The 25,649-nt window shown below is 42.2% G+C and overlaps 1 protein-coding gene across 1 annotated transcript in view; it reads left to right on the top strand.

Moving 5' to 3' along the window:
• Positions 1-10,336: 10,336 nt before the first annotated feature.
• NEB (nebulin) overlaps positions 10,337-25,649 on the top strand; it is a 97,756-nt gene continuing 82,443 nt past the window's right edge. The window contains exons 1-23 of the mRNA XM_063401043.1: positions 10,337-10,483; positions 14,255-14,299; positions 15,445-15,657; positions 16,028-16,135; positions 16,275-16,379; positions 16,679-16,783; positions 16,896-17,000; positions 17,605-17,709; positions 18,741-18,845; positions 19,010-19,117; positions 19,283-19,399; positions 20,037-20,138; positions 20,231-20,338; positions 20,419-20,523; positions 20,902-21,000; positions 21,231-21,335; positions 21,889-21,996; positions 22,480-22,791; positions 23,276-23,482; positions 24,145-24,249; positions 24,373-24,480; positions 24,622-24,933; positions 25,325-25,531. Of these exons, the coding sequence (XP_063257113.1) occupies positions 10,451-10,483; positions 14,255-14,299; positions 15,445-15,657; positions 16,028-16,135; positions 16,275-16,379; positions 16,679-16,783; positions 16,896-17,000; positions 17,605-17,709; positions 18,741-18,845; positions 19,010-19,117; positions 19,283-19,399; positions 20,037-20,138; positions 20,231-20,338; positions 20,419-20,523; positions 20,902-21,000; positions 21,231-21,335; positions 21,889-21,996; positions 22,480-22,791; positions 23,276-23,482; positions 24,145-24,249; positions 24,373-24,480; positions 24,622-24,933; positions 25,325-25,531 (3,027 nt within the window). The 5' untranslated portion in view covers positions 10,337-10,450. The remainder of the gene's footprint in view (positions 10,484-14,254; positions 14,300-15,444; positions 15,658-16,027; positions 16,136-16,274; positions 16,380-16,678; positions 16,784-16,895; positions 17,001-17,604; positions 17,710-18,740; positions 18,846-19,009; positions 19,118-19,282; positions 19,400-20,036; positions 20,139-20,230; positions 20,339-20,418; positions 20,524-20,901; positions 21,001-21,230; positions 21,336-21,888; positions 21,997-22,479; positions 22,792-23,275; positions 23,483-24,144; positions 24,250-24,372; positions 24,481-24,621; positions 24,934-25,324; positions 25,532-25,649) is intronic.

The following is a 25,649-nucleotide window of genomic DNA, read 5'->3' as shown; positions in this document are numbered from 1 at the left end:
AAGAGAATACTGGGATAATGCATAAACTGTGCATATTGGTAAGTTATGTCTCTTTTAACTGGGATTTTCCCATTCTTGCAGGATTTTCCTGCCAGGAGAAGCAGCAACTTTTCTGTGCTGAGCCCAGTGAAGGAATGACAGGGTGGCTGGAGCAGGGAGGGGGGAAGGGGCTGGAGGAGATTCAGCTACTTGGAGATTTAAAATGAAACCTTATTTCTGCTTTTCTAAAGGCAAGAAGCCCCTCAGGATTTTGACCACTGGGTTTTTCCTCCCCTTTCCTCCTCCCAGCCCTGGGGAGGAGACAGCCCAGCTCCGAGCCTGGGTCATTTTGTCAGAAGGTGTCTGTGCCTGGCAGTGGCACGGAATCTGTGGCGTGGCAGGGATTTAGGGAGGCAGAGGAATGAAACCACTGTTGTGTTTCCTGGTGGTGGGCACAGCTTTGCTGAGGGCACTGTGGTCCCTTCCCATGCCCTGGCAGATGTCAGGGCCGATATTCCTGGGACAGCACAGTCGGAGTCATCCATATCCCAAGCGATGGCAGGACTGGAGCTGCTCCAGGAAGGTTGTGATTATCTCCCCTGCCACCAAACCTGCATCCAAAGCTGAATTCCTGTCTCTGAGCACAGAGAGTGGCCGGGCAGTCAGTGTTCCCATCCTGCCAGTGCTTCCAGAGATGCTGGGAAGGATTCCTGTGGCTGTCCTGTGCAGGGCCACGGGCTGGATTTGATGATCCCTGTGAGTCCCCTCCAAAGCAGGATTTGAAGCTCTCTGAATCTGGGATTTCTTGCTCCAGCTCCCCCTCAGGCTGCTCCCTTGCAGGGAGGCCAGACGGGGGCAGGATCCTCCTTTTTATAAGCAAATACTTCAAATGAAGAGTTTTATTTTGCTATAGCCAAGGGAATGAAATTCTTCAGGCCAGTGCAGCCACCAAAGGAAACCCCTGCTTCACCTCCTTCCCTGCAGTGCCACAATCCCTTGGATGGGACCTGAGGAAATAATTGTCCTAGAACTGCTGTGACACAAGGCAAATGAGGGAAAACTTCGTATGTGGAACAAGGAACCACAGAATCACTGGGGTTGGAAAAACCCTCCAAGATCAGCGAGTCCAACCATCCCCAGCACTGCTCAGGCCAGCACTGCCCCATGTCCCCAAGTGCCACAGGGCTGTGAAATCCCTGCGGGGATGGCACTGCCTGGGCTGCACAGCCCAGTCCATGGAGGAATTATCCCCCATATCCAGCCTGACCTTCCCCTGGCACAGCTTGAGGCCATTTCCTCATCTTGTTCCTGCCCTGCTGCGGGGTTATCCCTGCCCATCTCTGTGCTGGGTGTTTTTGCAGACCATCATCCTTCCTCTGCACCATCAGCTGAATGTGCTGCTAAACCTCAGTCACCTCTGAGCCCGAATAAACGTGATGGAGTCATTTAATGATCTGTTTCACAGACCAATAAATCCCTAAAGTTTAGTTTTTATCTCTTAGGATGAGCTTTTATCACAGACAGTCAGAGCAATTTCATGCTGTTTCACTGGGCTCCTGCTGTGCCTGGGACAGTCTAGCTTTAGTCTTGCCTTAGTCTATCTTGTTTCTGCTTTTTAAAAAGGTCCTCCTTCAGTAAATTTGACATTTTTGTGTTTTCTGGTATTTCTCCATGGCGAAGGGATGGGTTGTTTTTACACAGAACATTTTGTTGGCTGTCAACAGCAGGAAAACTGTGTCATTGTAGGAACAATTCCATTCAAACCTGAAAATTATTTACTTGATTTGCAGTGCTACAGCCAAAAAAAAATTAGCACACAAAAATATTTGTTCCATGTTTGTTGCTCAGAAATCTGTGGCTTAACAACACTTCTGCAAGAGTGAGGTTGGGTTTTTAATCTTTACTGTGCTTTTCAGCAAAGATATTCTTGCCAGGAAACCTCAAGCACTGAAAAGGTTCAACCTGTGTTAGATCAACACTGAATTTTCGGGGTGTGAAGGGAATTATTGCATTAAACCATCCCATCCTTGATGAGCAGACAGCGAGGATGTGCTCGAGATCTGCCAAAAGACATTCCCACTGCCAGGTGAGTTGTCTCCTTCCCTGGAGAGCTGCGTGTCCATGGGGATCCTGTTCCTGGCAGTCTTGGGGTGATGGATTTGCTGAAGGCTGCGGTGCTTGGGCCATCTCTGCCACAGCCAGGGGATTGTGCAGCTGCTTCTGTCCCTCCACTGTCATTATCTGGCTTTATAAAAAGCCCCATGAAGTCATCAGGAGTTCAGCATCCTGTGGAATGGTTTTCAAAGAATGTCTGCCAGACTCTTGGAAATGAAAACTATTTAGTGGATAAAGGTTTCTTCCCCCTTGATCCCTCATTGCAGAGAAAAGGTGCATTAAGAAGCCCGGATCATTCTGGAGAGCTGAAGGTGACAAAGGTGACAAGCTCTGTGTGTGGCACTGGGTGAGGCTGTGCACAGAGGGGTGTGGGACTGGGCAGGGGCTGGAGGGCACTGGTGTGAGGGGGTGTGAGGGGACGAGGGCAGGACCACAGCTTTCCTCAGCAAAGGCCTAGAGTTAATCTCAGAATCACGGGATCACAGGAGGGTTTGGGTTCAAAGGGACCCAGAGACACCCAGTGTCATCATCCACAGGCAGGGACACCTTCCACCATCCCAGGCTGCTCCAACCTGGCCCTGGGCACTGCCAGGGATCCAGGGGCAGCCACAGCTGCTCTGGGAATTCCAGCCCAGCCAGGAATCCCTTCCCAATCTCCCACCCAGCCCTGCCCTCTGGCACTGGGAGCCATTCCCTGTGTCCTGTCCCTCCAGCCCTTGTCCCCAGTCCCTCTGCAGCTCTCCTGGAGCCCCTTCAGGCCCTGCCAGGGGCTCTGAGCTCTCCCTGGAGCCTTCCCTTCTCCAGGGGAACATTCCCAGCTCTCCCAGCCTGGCTCCAGCTGTCCCTGGTGTCAGTTCCTCAGGTAAGATCCCCACTGGTGTCACTGGTGGGACATCAGTGGGGTCAGTGCAGGTGCAGAAGTTTCTGCTGGCTCAGGAGCTCCTGCAGGTTGCCCCACTGAGGAGATGTCCCCTACGAGAGCATGGCCTGGTGCCAAGTGAGTGAGGGGAGGTAACTTGTGATGTCATCATTCCTTATAGTGATTAAATGACCCCTTATTCGTGCAGTAATGAAGTTTTATTTTCTGAGTTTTATTGTCTGGAGCCGTTGCAGAGCAGTGGGAGCCCAGCAGATTCCTTGTGGCTGCTCAGTGCTGTTAATAATAGTGCAGAGAAGAATTACTCCTGGTGGCTGTTGTGCTGGTGACCTCAGTGCTGTGTTAGTGACCTTTCAGAGAGCATTCTGCCCCTGGGAACTGCTGCTGCCGAGTATTCCTGGCCACAGCCAGCGAGCAGTCTTAATATTTTATGGACTACTGCAGGTTGTATTTCAGGGTATGAGCTAGCACCCCAGCAATGCCAGTCAGGAATGTGAAGCACGTTGCCTTTTCTCCCCTCGTTTTACAGTCAGAGGTGTTTGAACCTTTCACACAAATATGTTCCTTTCAAATCAGTAGAGTGAGAGAGAATATTGTGAAAATAAGTCTGAGACACAAGCTGCAGTTTGCTAAAGGCCGTGACATCGGACATGGGAGCTCTGGTTCAGCATCCTTCAGGGTGAGGAGGCTGAAGGTGCATGGATTGTGTATCACTTGGATGATTTAGTTATTCTGGGGTTTCTTGAGTAGATTCATTGAGCTCTGATGTAAATCTTGACCTTCTTTTGCAGCAGCTTCTGTGATGTGTGGACAATTCTGGTCACAGCCCCTGAATTGCACATTTGATTTTCCATAGACTGTGAGAACGGCTCTGCAGTGTCGGGGAGTCAGAGGGGCTTGGAGGGAGAGGGATCCAGAGGATCATGAGGCCACTTCACTGGAAACTCCACAAATGAACCCCCACTAACTGGAAAACCCTTGGAATGGGGACAAGGATTAGTAACACTTTTCCTTCTTTTGCCCAAGGAGAAAAAAGGTGAAAAGGACTCAATCACAGTTTTACCTCAATCACACCTTTTCATTCAGAGTTTGTTCCCTCTTGGAATGAAAGCATGTCCTTGGTGAAAAAAACAATGGAGGCCTAGGGAGTAAATATTGGATTTCTTGCTTCTGTTCTCACACAGGGCATGAACATCTTTCAGCAGTATCAGGGAAATGGTTGAAGTGAAAGAGCAGCAGAGGTGATTGCAGAATGAAGGTGATGCTCTCTCATGGTTTCAAAGGGAGTGTTCAGCCCTGTCCCTCCATCCTGGGTGAGCAGGGAATGCCTCTGTGTTGTAGATGTGTTAATCCATGTTGTTGGTGGCTCTTGGGGTGATGTGGAAAGTTGGCAGGGCTGTACAACCCTACATGAAACCTTCCTGCTGCTGAGCTTTGGTAGAAATGTGAACACTAATGAAACAACCTGAATGTGCTCTGGGATAGAAATGGACCTCACCTGGGATATGGTTTCTCCATAAATTGTTTCACCTCAGTTCTGTATGAAACACCTCTGCTCTAAATTCACTGCAAGGAGTTCAGTGAGGATGCAGGGTATGGAAATGGGTAGGTTTGAAAAATTGAGGTGAAATTTGAGGCTGGTGCATTGTGAGTAAACTGGAATGTGTCCTCATGGCAGCAGCACTTGGGGTGCTGGGGTGGGACAGTCGTGTGTGGGCACCTGAGGGGGAGCAGCAAGAAGGAATTTCCTCCAAGAAGGAATATTCCATGAAGGCATTGTATTTCCTCAGCAATAACCCACCCTGGGGAGGGGAAAGACCATCCAGGCTGCTCCCAGCCCCATCCAGCCTGGCCTTGACACTCCCATGGACGGGACAATCCTAAACAGATCAATCTGCTCATACAGTAACATCTCTCACTGTACTTACTGTAATGATTTGCAAAATGGTGCTAATTATGAAAAAGTTTGTCTTTAAAAGATAAAAGAACTGTGTTCTTTTATTGCAGAGTAGTGAGGCAGAGGCTTGTCCAAAGGGACAAGTGTGGGAGGCAGGGTAAGAGCTGGAACTCTGGCTGCCAATCAGGGCTTTTCATCGGCATTTACAGCTGATATTTGTACCTCTGTTCTAAAAATATAAAAGTTTATTTGTCTTATAAATAGCAGGAAGAAGAAAAGATTTGAGAAGAACCTCACCTTCCTTTCCTAGTTTATAGTAACTGATATTAATATTCCAAAACCTGAATCTGTTGAGTTGGGTGCTGTATCTCAGCTTCCCTCCCCAGCTCCCATTAGGAAATCTGATCAATACAATCGGAGCTGGCTTTGGATTCTTGAGGACTTTGCCTTTGCTGTATGTTCTTTCTGATGAGCACCGTGTCTAAGACCCTGTGGCTGTCTTGGAGCATTAGCAGGGGAGATAAATTAGGCTGTTTGACATCATCTTGTGGATAAATATTTTCTTTTAGGATTCTCAAAGGCCCTAAGTAAAGAACAGGGGAGGCTGTGACAGATGCTGTCATGTGAGAAGAACTCTCCTCATGCCAGTGGCCTCAGTGAATATCTTGTGTCGATACACAGGATCTTTTACACTCTGATTTTATATCCTCAGCGTTGGGAGGTTTAAATATTAACCTAATTTTTAGGTTTCTACAACCAGCTGGAGGTGTATTTGTTGTTCATGTGATTTCTCTTTGCTTTATCAAATCTTATAATGAAAAAAGTTAACCAATATTTGGCACCTTGTTCTTCTTTTCAGTTTGGGTTTGTTTGTATTTTTCCCCACTTTGAATCATCTTTTGATTCATTCTTTGAAATATTATGGTGGGACACTTTCAATACTAAAAAGTTTGGGCCTATACCCAAGCAATTTGATTGGTGAGGCCACGGATCTTTCTCTCTCCTGGAACACTGGGAAGCATAAAATGAATTTTGGTTTCTTATCAATCACATCAATATTCCTTCATTCCTCCTCTTCCAAAGCAACTCTTTTTGAGTCACAGCAGCACAGTGAGTGCTTGGTTTGCACACACACGGCCACTGCCTTGTGCTGCTGCTCACTCCGAATCAGCCTGTCAGCATCAGAAAATAAACCCAAAGGGAACACACTGGAGGTGATCTACTCACAGCACTTGGATTCACTGCCCCCAGCAATATTATTTGGTATGATCTAATGCTTTCTGTTAATACTTGGAGAAAGAGGACGAGCAGCACTGAAGTGAAAGTGGAATTCTTGTTAGAGCATGCATCCTTTCCTAAAAACATTTTTTTTTGTAAACCAAGACCAGATCCCTGACAAGGCCAATGCTCCCAACCTGGTTTCAGCCAGAAGAGAAAAGATTGTCCAGCTGTAAAAATGGAGGAGTCAGAGAAATAGATGTATATTTAATCCTTTGCATTTGTCCAACCAAGCTCTTCCTAATTTTTGCTTAAAATGCTCTCTGCAATATTTCCATACATTAAACCAAAAGGTTCTGGGGCAGAAGAGCCTTGCTGTGGGGAATGGTGAAAAGAATGAGAAGGAACTCATTGGTGGTAAGTTAAAAATAGACACGGTGGCACAAATATGTATTTAAATGTCCTTTTCCAATGATACAGTGCTTGTTAAGGCCAGGTATGTCAGGAGGTTAAATATAGCACCTGGGATGTCAGGACATTTATCCATCATGCACTGAGGGGGTAAGCAGGACTGATTGAACTCAATAGTTAAATATGTTAATTACAAGAAAATATTTTTGGTTTTAAGTCTTTGTGATTGAAATGCAAAACTTCTTTTTCTGCCTAAGTAGTTTTGCAGCACTCTGTCTGTAGTTCAGAACTGCTGAGCATGTGCTCATTTATGTGCTGTGGATAAATCTGGCCTGGTGTGTTAACCTGGGGCAGAGCTGCCAGGCTCCACCTAGGGCACAGTTAATGCTTTTGAAATATTTGTCCTCCAGAAAGTCAAGTTCATATTCTCACAACAAAGTCAAAAGCTGGACTTGATGATCTTGGAGGTCTTTTCCAACCTTAATGATTCTATGGTTTTGTGAATATTCCATCAGAAATCAGAGTCAGACATAAATTTTCACAACAAAGCAATTTAAAAGAAGAATATTAACCATTAGTATTCCTTACCTCATACATGTTTGGAACAGGGAGGTTTGGAGTGCCCATCCATGGATGCATCCAAGGAATTCCTGGATGCTCTGGGCTGGGGACAGGGTGGGCATCGGGCACAGCTGGGACTCCATGGGCTGAGAGGACTTTTCCAGCCTCAGGGATCCTGGGATCCTCCTTGCCCACACAATGGCAATAGTTTTGTCAGAGCTATTCCTTGAGATTTGGAGCTGAAGGAGCAAAGCAGCAAAATGCAGGGATTGAAATATTTTCTCAAGTGACCCAAGGGCACCTTCCTCCCCTCTTCGTGCTCTGATGCCAGAACAAAAATCTTTTGTTCAGCCTAACTTTTCATTTCACCAATAACGCTTTTGGTTCTTAGTCTTCTTCTGTAATTTCCATGGGTTATTCCCTGTTTTTTTTCCCTGAGCTGGGCTAGTGAAGATCTGCCACGTTTCACACTAAAGAGAGCTGCATTTCAGTGGCAGAAAAAGTGGTACTGGCATCCTGTGTATAATTTTAGCCTTGTTTGGTGTTTTCTAAACAAACAGCAATATAAAATGGTCTGAAGGTGATGTTCCAGTAACACAGGGCTTGCAGAGTATGACTGAGGGAGAAAATCTTTGCAGGAACTTCCAGGATTGAGCTGGAATGACACTCATGAATTACACGTTCAATAAGGAAAGCTGGCCCTTCGCTCCATTAAGGTTTGTTATTGACAATGAAGATGTCACGTTCTGCATCCAGTCTGCTGAGAAGCAGCGGGCAGGAGGAAAAGGGGCCTGTGAGTTATTTCTGGAATGCACACACGGAGGGTCATGATCAGAGAGCAGCAGGTTATGCTGAGGTTGCTCTCCAGAGACTCCACCAACACGCTGTGGTCATTTCTGGACAATTTAAAAAAACATTAGGAATGTGAAATAAACAGAAATCGGATTAAAAGGGGAAGCATTGCCCAGTAGAGCAAAATGCAGAGTAATTGAAAATGGCTTGGCCAAAGGGGACAGGGAGGGGTCTGCAGCTCTGGGCAGAGTCTAAAATACTTGGCAGTAATGAATGATATATGATATTTCATCTGGATATAAATTTCATCTGGATATAAATATAAACTCTTTCTTCTGGAAAGACTTGAGGAAAAAGATGTCTTTCAAGGGCTCCTGACAATCATTTATTGAATTATGTGATCTAGCACATGCAAAGGGATCATTGTTGATATTGGCTTTTGAATGCACCTCCTTGAAGAACCAAAGTCAACTCTGTTGGTTGAGTGATCCCCTAAGAAGTCACCTCTGTTATCATCACCCCGGTTCTGCTCCATACATCACAGCATTCCTGACCTTCCAAAATACCAGGGTTGCTCCCCTGTCACTTAATCTGTTTATCAACTCTTCTTGGACTTCCTTCACCAGAGATGTTGGCTCTTGGTTGGGTTCCTTCCTTGCTGCAGTCGCTTTTCACATGTTCCTGGGTCTGTGTGTTCAGCTACGAAACATTTCATAAGTGATAAAAATATTGACACATGATTTGCATCAAGGTGAAAAAGCACTTCAGGTGCACTTATGGGGTGAAATTAAAGACATTTATACTAAAATTCAGTTTGCAGAGTGGACTCCTCAAGTTCAGAGATTCTTGAATTTGGATGGTGTTTATTTGGGCATATTATAGGAATGAATTGACTGAAATTCAATGTTCTTATAAGCTCTGATAATTATGTTTTTTCCATTGGAGCACTCCCTTGGGTTTCCCTGGGGCTCCGTCCCACCGAGCCCTGGTGAGCTCCAGCCAAGCTCTGGTGTGTTTTGGGTTTCCTGAGGAGCACGGAGGTGCCCAGCTCCCTTTCCCTGATGCTGCTGGGAACAGGTGGCCTCCCTCGGGGTCACTGGGTATATTTAGGGCTGAAACTCGAGCGGGCTGGAGCCAGATTGGCTGTGTGGGCCACACGCGTCACCGGGAGCCGCTGAACCCCCTCGCTCTCGCCCAGTGCTGCTCAGGAGGGAAGACTGGAGAGCCTTTGCTCCAAAGGATATTTACTGGATGTCGCTGGTAAGAACATTTTAAATGCATTTCATGTCTTTTCCTTAGAAGAGGGTCTGGAGCTGTTTCCCTGTTCTGTAGTTTTTTGGGAATACTCGTCGTGCTTTGCCCATGGAAGTCAGGTTTTCTGTCTGAATAACTGGCTGCAGATTGGAGGAGGAGTAAAAGTCCTGGAACAGGGTTTGGGAGTGTGGCTGAAGGTTGTAACAGTGACAGGCTGAAGAGATTGTGTTTATATGCAAACCCCACTTCTTGAGTTTATTAACACATCTCGGCCTACTGTTTCATGTGACTTGTCACTCATTATTTGAGTTATTCCTAATTTATTTTAATACTTAACACCATGGTTTTCCCAATTAATTTTTGGCCATTTTTCTCAGCCCATTGGGACTAAAAAGGGCCAGTATTTCGTGTTCCTATATTTAACCTGCATGACTTGGCTTCCCTTGCCTCAGAAGGAATTGCAGTTTAGCCAGCTCAACCCAAGTGCCCCATCAGTTGGCAGGATTAGCTTACACGGCAAATATCCCTGGACTCAGGAGCAGCTGTTCCAAAGCCTCATCCCCTCCCAACATTAGAAACAGGGCTGCAGACTCTGGTGGAAAATTGTAGCTTTGCTTCTCAGCAATATCAGTGCGTTAATTAATTCGTTCAGAGGGTCTGACACTAATCTGTGCTTTGTACTTCAGCCAACTCTATGGATTTTCATCTTTTCCAGGTCTGAAGAAATAGAGAGGAAAAACCCACAAGAGCTTAAAAAAAAAATCCCAGAGCTTCTCTGTAGGCTGATGCTGGGAAGACAGAAATTGCCTCATTAACCTAAGGTCACTTAAAAAAATATTTACAATATTTTTCTACATTATGCTCTTACTTATGAATGAATATAGTAGAATATAAATCTCCCATTCAAACAGGAGCTTGAATGATATAATGAAATAGCATAGAATAGTCACAGAGAAAAGAAAAATGCTTCAAATAATTCTGTTGTAAAGAAAATATCACACTGTGTTTCAAGTGATCATTTTTACTTTTTTATTTTATTTAGCTCTTTTATTTTATTTTCATTGTTGTTGATCCACTGTTGGTGTTATAACTGGAATGAGGTATTTGTCCAAAATTATATCAGTATGTTTGAAACTTAATCCAATGTTTTTCCATAATAATCCAAGTTATGCCAGATCCCAGGTTTGATTAGGGTCTGACTAGTTACTAACCATGACCCCAAGTGCTTTATGTGCTTGACTTGCACCTTTTCATGGTACTTTCAGCCAAGGGCTAATACTGTTTATTCACATTTTCACCTGCTGCGTGACCAGTGAGTGGGGGAGAGACAGAAGCAAACCCTCAGAATGGAGGAAGAAGAATATGAGGAAGTTGTGGAGGTAAGAAGAAAATGTGAGAGTGGAAATGTTTGTTTTGTGACTTGTGACTGAATACATTAATCACCTTACTGCTCAGGAGCAGAGGTTGCTGTTTGCTCTCTGAAGATTAGGGATGATTAGATATCTATTAAACAGTTTCATCAGTAAAACAACAACAACAACAACAGTTGCTCTCGGTGGAGCAAAGTCCCCTGGTTCCTGCCATAGTTTCTCAGTTTAAATAAGGACTGGAACCATCCCACACTCACAGTGCGAGGTTTTCTGATTACTCCCTGCATAATTATAGATGCACAGGGCCAGCTCTTTTCCCTCCTGGCTTGCCCTCTGTCACCCAATCCACGCTGGAGCAGATGACTTTGGAAGCCTCTTTCTAGCCCTGCCTCTGCAGAAATGCAGCAGCTTTGTGCCACCAGGGGACCACAAACCAATTTAGCCTGAGACGTGGCAGAGATGGAGCCGGGTTTAAGTGACAGGACAAGGGGGGAGGCAGAAGGTCCGTTTAAATAGATTTAAATCAGGTATCAGGAAGAAATCCTTCCCTGGGAAGGTGGGGAGGCCATTGCACAAGGTTGCCCAGAGAAGCTGTGGCTGCCCCTGGATCCCTGGAAGTGTCCAAGGCCAGGTTGAAACAATCTGGGATAGTGGGAGATGTCCTTGCCCATGGCAGGGGGTGGAACAGAGGATCTTTAAGGTCCCTTCCAACCCAGGGCATTCCGTGATTCTATGTACATGGAGGTGCATCATGGGCTAATTTGCCAGTAGGTCATTTAAACTCACAGTGAGATGCTGAATTATTTAGTCTCAGGAAATTGAATAAAAAGTTCCCCAGGAGCTGGAGCCACCAGAATGACTTTGTTATTGAAAGCACACGAAATTAACAGTGTGGTCTTACTTGTTGCATTGCTACTATTCTGAAATTAACTTATGTGTTATGAAATACACAAAATAATGTAAAAAAATCACTGAGTGTTTGAGGAAAAGAACAGGAGTTTAAATGTAAACATCCTACAATTCATTGCCACCACACTGTGTTCAGTGGACTGTTGACTTCAGGTGGAGTGAGGGCACTGCCAGCTTTATATATTTCAAATAATGAATGAAGTAAAGCCAAATGATTTGTCAGTCAGAGTGGTTAAATGCATTTTGCAAAATAGGTGTCACCACTCATAAAGTCGATTTTAAAGACATTTTACTACCTAGCTACAATGACACCAACCCTTCATTAAATTTCTTATTCCCATGTTACTTGTAATTGCCTTTGTGTTTCCTGTGTATTGTGTGCTCTCTGTAATGGATATTCATTTGCTCTCATTGTTTATTTATTCCAGCAGGCGTTATGGTATTTTGGGCTTTTTGTTCACACGGCCCCATTTCATCCTTTGTTTTTGATTTTCAATGACCACCCTACCGTAACTACATCCCTTGGGCCGAGCTTTAGCAGCTTCCTTTGGGATACTTGTGGTGAGATGCTAAATATAAGAGGAAAAGGCCTTTCCAGAATTTTCTTAATTCCTGTATTAGTCCAAGATTTTGAACCTATGAGTTCTATCAGAAATTCATCTTCTGAATGAGAAGGACATGATTGTTGAGTATTGAGTGGCCAAAGATTTTAAGATGCTATTTTTTACCTTCCTCTGGAATTACGAGCCATTACTTGATGTTGTAGCTGTCTAGGGACGTGCAAAAATCCACAGTGAGCGATACAAATGTTTGCTGCCGAGTTACTTCAGGTTTTTTGGGAGGTTCTGCATAAAGTTTGGGGAAGATTTTGCAGGGGGATTTGTGGAAGGATTTGTGGAAGATTTTGTAGAAAGCTTGTGGAAAATTTTGTGGAGGATTTTGCAGAGGGTTTTGTGGAAGATTTTGTAGAAAGCTTGTGAAAGGTTTTGTGGAACGTCTGGTGAAGGTTTTGTGGGAGGTGTTGTCAAAGGTGGGTTCAGCATGGAAATCACCTCAGAATAGCCCAATATGTCACAGCTTGGGACGTACACCTTGGTCACTTTATTTAACCTTGAGGAAGAGCTCTCAAAAACGGGCTTAAATTTTAACGAGAATTTTTTTAGCTTCAAAGAGTTTTCCATTCCCGCAGCTGCAGCAAGCGACCCCAAGCAATTACCGCTCAGAGGAGATTTTCCAACACAAACCCCGCATTTTCCTATTTTCCCTTTGTGCGAGTGAAGCACATCCCGCACACAGCGGGGGCTGTTCTGCAGTAATGTCTTTAAAAGCTTTTTTCCGTCGTTTCTGAGCGGGGCAGGTGCGGGAGGCCCCGCGCCCCCTCAGCGCTGCCGCCATTTCCGCGGGACGGCGCCACCGCGCGGCCGCGAGCGGGAAGCGGCGGACGGGGAATAAATTTTCCTCGAAATGCGACAAAAACCTCCCCTGGCTCAACCTGAGGCTGTTTCCCATTGTCCTGCCCATTATTCCCTGGGGGAAAAGCCCGATCTGGCTGCACCCCCTGTCAGGGAGTTGTGCACAGACAGAAGGTTCCCCCCACCCCGGGCTGAGCCCCTTTGCGGCTCCCTCAGCCGCTCCTGGGGCTCCAGATCCTTTCCCAGCTCTGTTGTCCCGGCTGGAAAAAATGCGCCACTGGACGTGGTGCTCACAAACAAGCCAGAAAATTGTGGAAAATGCAAAGATCGAAGGCTGCAGTGGGCATAGGACAGTGGAGCTGAAGTTACAGCGAGCAGTGAGCAAAATAAATGGAATTATCCTAGACTTCGGAAGAGCAGAACTGGGGCGGCTCGGGGAAAATCCTGTGGGAAACAGCAAAGGCACTCAGGGTGGTTGGGTGCTCATCCAGCATGATTTTCCCTGAGCACACAGCTCAGCCTAAAATGCAGAAATCAAACAGCAGAAGGATGGAGTGGAGGAACACAGAGCTCCTGACTGAGGAAAATGACACACACAAAAAGGAAATATACTGAAAGTGGAAGCAGGAGCAGACAACTTGGGAGAAATGTAAAGATTTAAAACATTATGAACTCCATTCCTATATGCATGGACAATGTTCAGCTGGATTTAGTCTTCAAGAAAGGCAAGAAAGAAGATCCAGGGAGCTACAGGCTGGTCAGCCTCACTTTTGTTCTTTGTGAAGGCTGTGGAGCAAATCCTTTGAAAAGCTATTTTTAAATACAAGAAGGTCATGTGAAGTGAACACTGAGTTATCAAGAGCAATCTATGGCTGATGAACCTCATTAATTTTTATAATGAGTTCACAGCTGCTCTGGACAAGGGGAGACCAGTGAAGGTTGAGTACCTGGTCTGCTTTAGGGACACCTTCCCTTGTGGTTCTATCCCCAAATTTATGACATGTGGGGGGATAATGGGCAGTAAAATGGGTGAAAAATCAGCAAGCTCAGAGTTGTGATCAGCAACAAAGTTTAACTGGCAGTCAGAAATTATTGGTGTCCTTGTAGGAACAGCCCTGAGGACAACAATCATGGGTGTCACCAAATAAAAACCAGGAAAATCCTGGGGTGTAAATGCTGATTCTTTTAATGTGGTTGTCAGTGTTTTCCCTCTTGTGGGTAAAATTAGATAACAATATTTCATTTATTATTTGGATGATTGTTAGTTGGGGAATGTACGGAATAAAAATCCAATCATTAATGCAAAACATGAACAGATATTCAGAGTTACCAAATGACTCCGTAAGTACCTGTGAACTAAAATTCTGTTTCTCCAGAAATGTGTTTTAAAACAGTTTCACAGAAGCTACAATTTGCTGATCTGACCTAACAATGATGTTTTTTCTCCTTTTTTTCAAAGTACTACATTGAGGAGACAGTTATTGAGGAGGGTGAGCCACACGAGGTAAAGGTCCCTGTCATGTTGCATGTTGCACATAAATGTGTGTAATTAACATGAAACACTAAATAAGCAGCTTTTTGTATTCTGAGGTTTAATTTTTCATGTTAAACACACAAATATCAGTGAACATTTGCTGCTTAATACTTTATTTTTGCTTCAAGTCCCTGCTGTGTGATGATCTAAGATCAGTTAACATGTATCAGTTCTGTTCCCTTCACCTTGTGTAATTTCACTGAAAAATTACAGTTTTGCAGGTTTTTCATCATGTCACTGGTAACAAATATTTGGGTTACCATGGAGTGATTGCCATACTTTGAAATTCTGCTTCTAAAACAGCTACAACACAACCCTCTGCTGTGTTGTCATGAAATATTCTTTGTGTTTATGCATAAACAGAAGTTATTAATTGTGTAATTATTGTTGCATTTTCAGCTCTGTCTCATTGATGCAAATAACTCTCAAAACTCTGACCTTCATGAATTCCTTTTTAATGGCAATTTTTAATAGAGCTACTTGATACAAAATAAAACCTGACACTTACTTGGGTGGCTTTGGAGCATGTTTTTTTAGTTGTGATAATTAGTTTTAGATGCTTTTCATTAGACTTTTAGCATTAAAATTACTGCTTGCAGCATGACTATGTTGATAAACAAGTGTGTGAAGCATTTAAATTGATTGGAAATGAATGCATTTAGGGCAGAGGCAGCTGGAGCCCCACTCTCCCAGGCCCTCTGGAGAATGATTCCATGAGTTTGATGCAGGCACCAGCCAGAGAGTTCATTCCTTGTGGGTTTTTTTTTAGGATGGGTGATGTATTATAGGGAGCACAGTGGTAATCCCAGTAGGAAAAGTGTCCCTGATTTTCTGTCTCCACGTGGATCTGGAGGAGAGCAGAGCATCCTATCACCAGCTCAGGGGTTGAAAAACACTATTCCTAACAAACTTCTACACCTGTAAAACAAGTGATTATTGAATTATTTCAATCCCCAGGTGGTCACTGAGACCATCAGCACAGGCTGCTCAGGCCCTGAGGCCACCAGCACCACCGACAGAGCCAAGCACACCCAGCTCAGGGCACTGAAAAACACTTAGGATAATGAGTTTTACAGCTATAAAACAAGTGAATCTTGAATTTTTTTTATCTCTAGGTGGTCACAGAGATCACTGAGACCATCAGCACAGACTACTCAGGCCCTGAGACCACCACAACCACCACCTACACCTCTGAGCACAGGCAGCCCTCCGGGGAGGATGCAGCCCCTCCCATCAGGAAGAAGACAATCCGGACAAAAGTGGATCCATCCAAGTTTTTGACTCCTTACCTGGAACACAGCAATAAAATGAAGGACCTGTTCAGTGAGGTGGGTAGTCCTGTGTGTCTTATATATTGAGGAACACCAGCTTTAAAAATGTTTTACAGGGATTGTTTGACAGTTATAGTGCAAATAACTGGATTTATCAGTACTAAGCTCATGGGGAGAATATAATAAATCAGAGGTGTTCTAAGTTAAAGATGGATTTTTTCCTGTTGTGTCAGGTGGAATAAACTCAGTTGGCTAAAATAAGCAGAAGTGTAAATGTAGTATGTAGTTGAATAATTTTAGTTTGTGTTATTGAATAATCTGCCCAAAATTCTTGTCCCAACCAGATAAATATGGCAATAATTGCTAATACAGTTCTGCCAGAGCTTGAGGATATGTCTTAATTATTTTTATCACTATTTTCTTCCAGAACAAATACAAAGAAAAATTTAGAAAAGAAAAAGGAAAGCCATATGCTTCCACAATTGATACCCCAGAAATCCGGAGGATCAAGAAAGTGCAGGACCAGCTCAGTGAGGTGGGTAACAACTGCATTTCTAGGTTCATCCAGGTTCTGGGTGTTTGTATGAAAGGTGAAAATGTCATTATTCTGGGTTTCTGAAAAAACAATTAGTCAGTTTTGCTGTAGAATCAGAGAAGTTTGTGCACTGTTCCAGGTTAAATACCGCATGGCTGGGGAAGTTGCCAGAACCATTTGCCACGTGGATGAAAAGGCCAAGGATATAGAACATGCAAAGAAAGTGTCACAGCAAGTGAGCAAGGTGAGTGACTTTTGACTTTCCCAGCACTGGTGGATCCTGAGGTTGTGACAAGAACAAAGTTTTGAGCTCAGGGTGCTAAAGCAATGTTTATGCAACAGTTCAGAGGCACAGGGAGGGATAGCAGAGAAGCTGGTAGGGCAAATATAAGTACAATCTTAAATATTTCCAGTTGTTTTCTTCAGATGTTACTGCTCTGAGACTTTGATTTAAAAAAAGAAAATTTAAAGCAGGCAGTTTATTCACAGAAGCAAATATTTTTTTAATGATAGAGTGACCAACTTGCTGATCTTTCCTTTCAGGTATTGTATAAACAGAACTGGGAGGAAAATAAGGACAAGTACCTGCTTCCCCCTGATGCTCCAGAGCTTGTGAACGCAATAAAAAACACAGCAATGTTCAGCAAGGTAAGAAAAAATAACCACAGATTTTAGAAAAACTAAGCACAGATCTGAAATAAAATAACCTTTCAAAGCCAGAAGTTAATTAGTAATGAGCATTCTGGCGTTTTTCCTGTAGAAACTCTATACTGAAGACTGGGATGCAGACAAAACATTGTTTTATCCCTACAATGACAGTCCAGAGCTCAGAAGGGTGGCACAGGCCCAGAAGACTCTGAGTGATGTGAGTATCAAAGCAGGGATCTGCATGTGGGTACCAGGGGCTGTTGGGTTATGGGGTAACCTGATGTGCCATGGACTTTGAATAGATGTAAAAGCTTCACAATGGAACAGAAAATAAAAGTGTGTTAAGCTCTGCTAGTAGTGGTATTTCAGAGAAAAATATGTACTTGATGTTAGAGTACAAAGTAGAGCATATTAGAGTATAAATCCATTGGCAATTTGATGCTGGATTAGGAATAAATGAAATAATTAATGTATTAATTCAGTAAGAAGACCTCAAGTATCTCCCCAAATGCAGAAACTCTCAGGGTTGTCTCCAAGTCCAGCTCAATCTTGTGGGTCTGCAAATGTGCCTCTAAAACAGTGCTAGGAAAAGTAAGGGATTGGTGGGACTGGGGTTTGCTGATATTTAGATACACAGAACTCTTCAACAGGGGATTTCAGCTCTCACTTGAAGATTGCAGTGAATTTTGCAGATGTTCAGAAGTTCCCTGGTAATACACAGATTAAAGAATTCCTGCTGCAGGGTCTCTGGGCAGAACTTCTATTAATGTGGTTCAGTGCTGTGATGCTTAAATAAATGTTCATTTCTTCCATCCTTTCAGATTGTCTACAAGAAGGGGCACGATGAAAGGAAAGCAAAATTCACCTCTCTGCCAGACCCCCCCGATGTGGAACAAGCCAAGAAGGTGACACGGCAGCTGAGTGATGTGAGTAGAACCCGCTGCCCAAACCCCACTCCTGCAGCAGAGAGGAAAAAAGAAAGGAAGGCAAAAGGAAAAACACACAGGAAGGCCAACTTTTGTGGAGAAATTGGGATCAAGTTGCATCATCTTGTAGTGCAGAAGGAGGGTTTTAACTCCATTCAGAATTTAATTCTTATTCATTCTTTTCAAAAATTTATTTTATTGTGTATTGAAAATTATCTGCATTTTAAAATTAGAGAATTGCAGTATTCACTCATGGTGGAGAAATCACTAAGAAAACTGCACTGAACCTGTTTGTAAGGTAAAATAATTAATTCGGCAAAAATTTCTTTAATCTTATATTTCCACAGCTGAAAAGCTAAATTGTCATCAAGAAAATTTTATAACATAAAAAAAAGGATCAGTACCATAATTCTTTGAAACCAATAAAATAATAAACTTTGTAGGAAACTCCAAAACCATAAAATATAAATTTTTTAAAAGATTATTTAATAATTTAAAAAAGCATTGGGGGAGTTTTAATTTTTATGGTAAGTAATACAATTATTAAAATTATGAAAATTAACCTGGAACACTGAGACCAAACTCAGGCAGGTGTTCTCTTGTTAGACAAACTCTTTACACTTTTAATACTTGATTTCTGTGGGCTTGAATAAATAATAGAAATCACAAATACCAGGTAATTAAAAGGGTTTTCTTGTAGTGAGTTCCAGCAGCAATACCAATCAATTCTGACTGAATGGGCAATATCCTAATATTGTGTGAGCAGGGAGAAAACAGAACTAAAAGAATATGTTAGAAATTATTTATTTATCCTTTTTAGGTCATGGAAGGTACTAAGAGAAATGATTTAACACTGAAATGATTCAACCAAATCATATTTAAGGTGGCTTTGGTCATAACTGCTAAAATAGTTATAAGGCAGGTGTCAGTTATGAAGCAGCTTTAAAAAGACAGCTTTGAAAAATGAATGTGTCAAGTGAAAATGGAACTGTGTCTTGGGGATTCAATTTTATTGTTTTGTTTCCTTATAGGTTATTTACCATGAGGACTATAAAAACAAAATCAAAGGCAAGTGGAGTCAAACTCCGTGCTATGACGTGGCAATTGCGAAAATGAATGCAGAAAATCTAAGTATGGTGAGTGAATCCTGCAGAAATTCTCCAACAGCTTTATCCCTTTTTATGTTCATTTGGAAAATACTAAGGCTCCATTTGTGGCATTGCTTATTTCCTAAGTAAACCCCCTTGTAGATGTCTAATTTACAATTAGATGATGTGTTTTCTGTCTCTGTTCCTAACAGAGGAAATACCAGGAGGACTTTGAAAACATGAAAGACCAAATCTACTTCATGCAGACTGAAACTCCAGAATATGAAGCAAACAAACGAGCTTCAGAGAACGTCAGCAAGGTGAGGGAGCTGTGCCTGCTCAGCTTGGGAACGGTTCTGAACTCACACGAGTTTGTGCTGGAATTGTTTTGGCAAGACTTTTCATGGTCCTTTGCCACCATGAGTTGAATAACAGGGGTGTTATCAGTTTTAATACTGATTGTTTTTTATTTTTATTCTTTCAAGTTCAAATACAGAGCAGACTATGAAAAGAAAAAAGCTGTTGCAGATTATAATGTGCTCCCTGCTACAGAGAACCCACTGCTGAAGCAATTAAAGACTGCAGGAAATATTCTGAGTGATGTGAGTATTATCAATGTGCAGCTACATCATTTTCAGTCATGTGCCAGAAACCACACTCACCATTTCTTCACAAGCCTTCTCCTTTGGATCTTGTAGTATTTTTAGTTTTGTAGACCCACATTTGTCATGAGGTAGCACCAGCCAGGACAATTCAGGTAAAGAATGAATTCTCCACGCATGGGTGTAGCAACAGCAGTGGCATGTGGATGGCTAATTAGTGGATAGTTCATTTAGATCCTTGTGGATAATGAATCACAAGAGGACAGTTCTTCCCTGACTGTTTTAAGGAATTTCAGCTAATAATGATAGTATATGCTGTGCTTTTACATATTTTTATATTATATTCTGGTTATTCACTGTAACAGTCTTCTCAATTCCTCTTTTATTTGTATGAAAAGAGATGGACTATTTCTCAGTGTCAGAAGTTCAAAAACCATTAATCAGACCTTTCTATCTTCCCTTATAAACCTAAAAAAGTTATTTTTAAAGACCATTGGGAAAACAGTGCCATCTGTTTCTCAGTCTTGTGGGAAAGCTTTTCTTTGGAACCATTTCTGTTTTACTCTTGTCATTTTATCGTGGTGGGGGTGACTGGCAGTGAAATCTCCTGCATGATCTGGTTTGATTTGATTTGCAGAAATTATACAAAGAGGCCTATGAACAGTCCAAAGGAAACAAGATGAATTACTGTGAGACCCCCAAGTTCCAGACTGATGCTGCTCTGAAGAACTTTAGTGATGTAGGTATTTCACTTGGGGCTTATCCTTCAGTACTGACCCTCTTGATTACTTTTGCTTCTCAACTCGTGGTCTTTATATTTTATTTTGGCAGATAAAATATAAAGATGCATATCAGAAGAATATTTTGGGGCACTACTTGGGCAGCTTTGAGGACCCACACCAGATCCACTGCATGAAGGTTGAAGCTATGAAAAGTGATGTAAGTGTGGCAATCGTTCTGTTTGCAGCTTGGACAAAGCTCAGTTGTGGTTCCTCACTGAATGTTGCTCTTGTTCCTAGAAAAATTACAAAGCAGATTATGAGGAGGAAAAGACAAAGTGCTACTTCCCTCAGACCATAACTCAGGAGTATGAAGCGATCAAGAAGTTGGAGCAATGTAAAGATGTAAGTACAGGACAGCAGCTGTTCACCACAGAAAAATTACCTGAGTGATCCCTGGTGACATCAATGATTCTGAGATTGGCCTCACTGCCATCTGTGACTTTTAAAAAACTATCTTCATCTCTGTTTTAGGGCCTTTTGTGACATCTAGTGATCAAAACAGATATAGCACAATCCTTTTTATAACAAATCCATAAAATGAGAGCAGTAGTACCAAAATGAAGAATGAACCTCAAGCATTCACCTGCTTAAATCAATATTTTTAAAAATTAATATTTTTAAAGTGTTTATGTTAATTTACTAATAATTTTATTTATTTTATCAACACTTGGAAAATAGTTCATATGGGTTTTCTGCAATTATTTTTGTATCTTCTTTCAGTACACCTACAAAAAGCATCCTGATCAAACCAAATTCACTTCAGTGACCGACTCTCCAGTACAGAAGCAAGCAGAGATCAACAGCAAACAGCTGAGTGATGTAAGTGAACTTTGGAAACACTCTGACATTCCCAGTTTCTGCCCTGTGCCCATCTTTGCTTCATCCTCCACCTTTAAGAGCACTCCTGAAATAATTGTGTAGGTGACTGTGTGTATTCACAATTTTATTTCCACCAGAACATCACCTGGAAATCAGATTTTTAAAATACTTTTTCAATTCAGAGTCTATAAATTGGGCTGCTGAATATCTTCCTTTATTTTTCTTTGCAGATATTGTATAAATCCAAAGGGGAAGAAATTATTCACAAGTACCACCTCCCTCCTGATGTGCCCCAGTTCATCCAGGCTAGAGTTAATGCCTACAACATCAGTGATGTGAGTATATTTTAATTTCAACCCCATGAAGCTCTCCAGTGATGGTATCAGTTTTATTGCCTTTGTGATGTTAAATTTTTTAGTGGCATTATCAGTCTTCCAGGAATGAGATAAAAACTGACATCTCTTTTAATAGCCTTGGAATTTCAATAGTCTGGCCAGAGTGATAAAAAAAATCAGCCAGGGTTCTTTCTCCAGTCCCTTTAGAGCACAAAGCCTGAGTTTGAAGCTAACAGGAAAAAATTCCTGAAGGTTCAGTCACATGAAAAAGGGTTTTGCATAAGAAAGGGCAAAAATGCCTCTGATAGATTTGTTCTAAATAAAAAGTGCAAAAATTCTTGTGAAATTCATGATTATTTTTGTAGTAGAATTATTTATTATAATAGAATTGTAGTTTGTGTATAGGTTAACATTTTTTCCTTGAGATTACATGGACTAAACTGGATATTTTAATTCCTGTAATAAAATCTCCTGTAATAAAAACATGGGCTTAAACTCTTTATTAGAATTGTTATTCCTGACACTGCAAACTCTTCCCATTTTTCCCTCCAAGGCTAACTACAAAGCAGACTGGAAGAAAACCCTTGCCAAAGGCTATGATCTGAAACCAGATGCCATTCCAATTATTGCTGCTAAGGCTTCTCGGAATATTGCAAGTGATGTGAGTAGGATTTCCATCCAGTGGAACACATACCCCTCCTGCATTTCATTATTTATGATCATTTACCTGTACTGGAGACCTGTATTCCTGCTTAGCAAAAGGTTACAAGTGACTCTTCATTCCTCTCTTAAACACCTCCAATTGAGTATTGTGGTATTGAAGTGTTTGGTGAGATTTATTATTATTATTATAGTCTTAATTAAAAGCTGAATGTCCCTGGGAGTTGCAAGCCTGTGTCAATGACAATGGTGAGGGCTTGTAGCTGCAGGTGTGGGCTGAGATATGTGCCAGGTGTCAAGGCAAGCTGAAAAATCCAATAATCCTCTTCTTTTTTTGACCTAAATAATCCTGTGATGTAAAAACCATTCTTGAGGTTACAGAGTGAACTGCAGCATTAATACTTTGAAACTCAGTGTTTTAAACCCATCCCAAGTGTGTTTTCTCTTTCCCAAGTGGGTAAAGCTGTTTTTCCTTTGTCTCTAGTACAAGTACAAGGAGTCCTACGAGAAAGACAAAGGCAAACAGGTCGGGTACCGGAGCCTGCAGGACGATCCCAAACTTGTTCACTACATGAACGTGGCCAAAATCCAATCGGATCGGGAGTACAAGAAGGATTACGAAGTCACCAAGACCAAATATCACACTCCTCTGGATATGTTCAGCGTGACAGCTGCCAAGAAAGCCCAGGAAGTGGTGACAAACACTGGCTATAAGCAGCCAATCCACAATTACACCCTCCTGCCTGATGCTGTGAACCTGGAGCTGTCCAAAAACGTGATGCAGCTGCAGAGTGATGTATGTCACCAATAATCAGCTCCATTTTTCATTCTCATCGTGACTGTGTGGCATCATTAGTCTTTTAAGGCTAAAAAATTAGTTTATATCATCCAGTATATATTATATTGGATTAGCAGTAGGTTGGGATGTAAGTGATTGATCTGGAACCATTTATTTTCCAAACATGATCACAATTATGTGTAGTATTAAGTTCTAGGAAACTTATCTAGAAAGTAACAACTTTTCTTATATCTGTCCATATTTGGCATATTCCCAGCAAATGAGCATGTTTCACTAATTAATGTATTTTTGTAGTCAGATTTTAATTACTGTGATTTTATTTCTCCTAAATTCTGACTCTGACATACTTAAATTTTAATTAAATCTAAATTGCCCCTCAAAAGTGAGTGACCAGGGTAAGTTTTAACGCTTTACCTGTTTTATGTCTATAGACACTAATTTTTCTTGCCTCACTGTGTTTTTCTTGTTTGTTTTTGGAAAGAATCTGTACAAATCTGACTTCAATAACTGGCTGAGAGGAGTTGGCTGGGTCCCAATTCAGTCCCTGGATGTAGAAAAGGCCAAGAAAGCCACGGAGATCCTCAGTGAGAAGAAATACCGGCAGCATCCCGACCAGCTCAAGTTCTCCATCCCCATGGATGCCATGGAACAAGTGCTGGCAAAGCAAAATGCCAAGACCATGAACAAGGTGGGAAGCTGTTGGATTGACTCAAAGTTTGGGTCTTTGTTTGGGGCAAGGTGCAGTCCCACTGGAATTACTAAAATTTCCAGTGGGTGTGGTAGTTCCCTGGTTAAGACTGGACACTGAGAGATCATGGTAAGCCTCTGACTGCTCATAATTAAGGGAGTTTCATTTTCTGTTTCTAAAGATTAAAGATTTCTTCTCCAGATTTATAGTGCTTTGATAATCCTTTTTCTGTAGGACGTACTTGCAATAAGTGAACTGCAGAAAACCTGGAATTCTGTCAGTTTTGTACAAGTTTCCTGGAAAGTGGAGTTCTTTACACTTGTCTCTAGTTATCCAGGACACCACTGATCCTTATTGCTTGTTTCCCATGGAAAGTATGTCTGTGAAATAAATTTTGCTTTCCATTAATGCAGGGAAGAACACAGACTGGAAACTTCCAGCATCAATATTTATTAATTATCAAAACATTCTTTGCAAATTTCTCACAATACTAAAGAAAGGAAGGAGATAATGTTGCCCCTCAGCAGCTCTGTGAAGGTTATTTCTGGCGCTAATAATATTTCTAGGAAATATTATTTATTGCGAATGAGCAGAACAAAAGCAAACTCTTATTTTATGAGTTCAGTACCTTTTCAATGCTAAAAACGCCTTTGTGATTGCAGAGGCTGTACACAGATAAATGGAACAAAGAGAAGACCAGCATTCACGTGATGCCAGACACCCCAGAAATCCTGCAGTGCAAAGTGAACCAGATGACCATGAGCGATGTGAGTTGCTGCCCTCATGGTGGGCAGTCAGTGCCTCACTGTGGTTTCAGTGCCTTGTTTGAAGGTGTTGAACTTCAGAGTTCTGCCTTCCTCACACCTGTTCTCTTTCACATCTGAACTTAGAAACTTTACAAAGCTGGATGGGAGGAGGACAAGAAGAAGGGTTATGACTTGCAGCCAGATGCAATTCCAATAAAAGCGGCCAAAAGCTCCCGGGACATTGCAAGCGATGTGAGTCTGGTTCTGTGACTTCATTTAAATTAAGTGATTAAACCTGAGATCTTGTGATCTATTTTTTCAGTGATAAAACAGAGCTTAATGTGGCATTTTTTAACTGAGGTTTTTGCTGTTCTTTCTCTTCCCTGCTCTCAGTATAAATACAAACTGGCCTACGAGAAGGCCAAAGGGAAGCACATCGGCTTCCGCAGCCTGGAGGACGACCCCAAGCTGGTGCACTTCATGCAGGTGGCCAAGATGCAGTCTGACAGGGAGTACAAAAAGGGTTATGAGAAGGCCAAGACCAATTTCCACACTCCAGTTGACATGGTCAGCGTGGTGGCAGCCAAGAAAGCTCAGGAAGTGGCTACCAATGCGAACTACAAGAACTTAATCCACACCTACAACGTCCTGCCCGATGCTATGAGCATTGAATTGGCCAAAAACATGATGCAGTTACAAAGTGATGTAAGTGAGAGATGCTTCAGCCTTTGAGCTGTGAATACTGAGCTGCTTAGTTTATGAAAAAGCACTGTAAGATAAATAGTATTATTTTCTTAGTGGAAGTAGGTCAGGTGTCTACAAAAATGTAGTAAATTAGACAAGTTTTTCAACAATTACAGGTTGTTTTTTTTTTCCTAGACCTTGAAATATTAAATTAATGAATTTGAGCTTGGAAATAAGCAGTTTTGTGAATATTTACTCCTTACATATCCCATCAGGCTCTTCAGGAGCAACAGTTATGTGCACACCAAGACAGGAAAAACTTCACTTTTCCTTAATACATCTAATCTTACACTTCCAAATTTATAAACTATTTTATGCTTCATGCTGGTTTTTATCTGCTTTCTGCCTGCAGAATCAATACAAAGCAGAGTATGATGAAACTATGAAGGGTGTTGGGTGGCTCCCACTGGGCTCCCTGGAAGCTGAGAAGAACAAAAAAGCCATGGAAATTGTGAGTGAGAAGAAATATCGCCAGCATCCAGACAAGTTGAAGTACTCTGTTCCCATGGATTCCATGAACATGGTCTTGGCTTTAAACAATGCCAAAATCATGGATGAGGTAAGAAAGTGCTCATCAGAATTCATTTAAGCTTGCAGAAGTAACAATCTACAACTGATTTAATAGTCAACCCTGTTGTATGCAGAGCTTTAGATAACATGATTTTATTTTGTTGCTA

The sequence above is a fragment of the Prinia subflava genome, chromosome 6, assembly GCF_021018805.1.
Source record: "Prinia subflava isolate CZ2003 ecotype Zambia chromosome 6, Cam_Psub_1.2, whole genome shotgun sequence".
NCBI lineage: Eukaryota > Metazoa > Chordata > Aves > Passeriformes > Cisticolidae > Prinia > Prinia subflava.
Note: the sequence above shows the minus strand (reverse complement) of the source record. Positions and strands in the feature narration are given on the sequence as shown.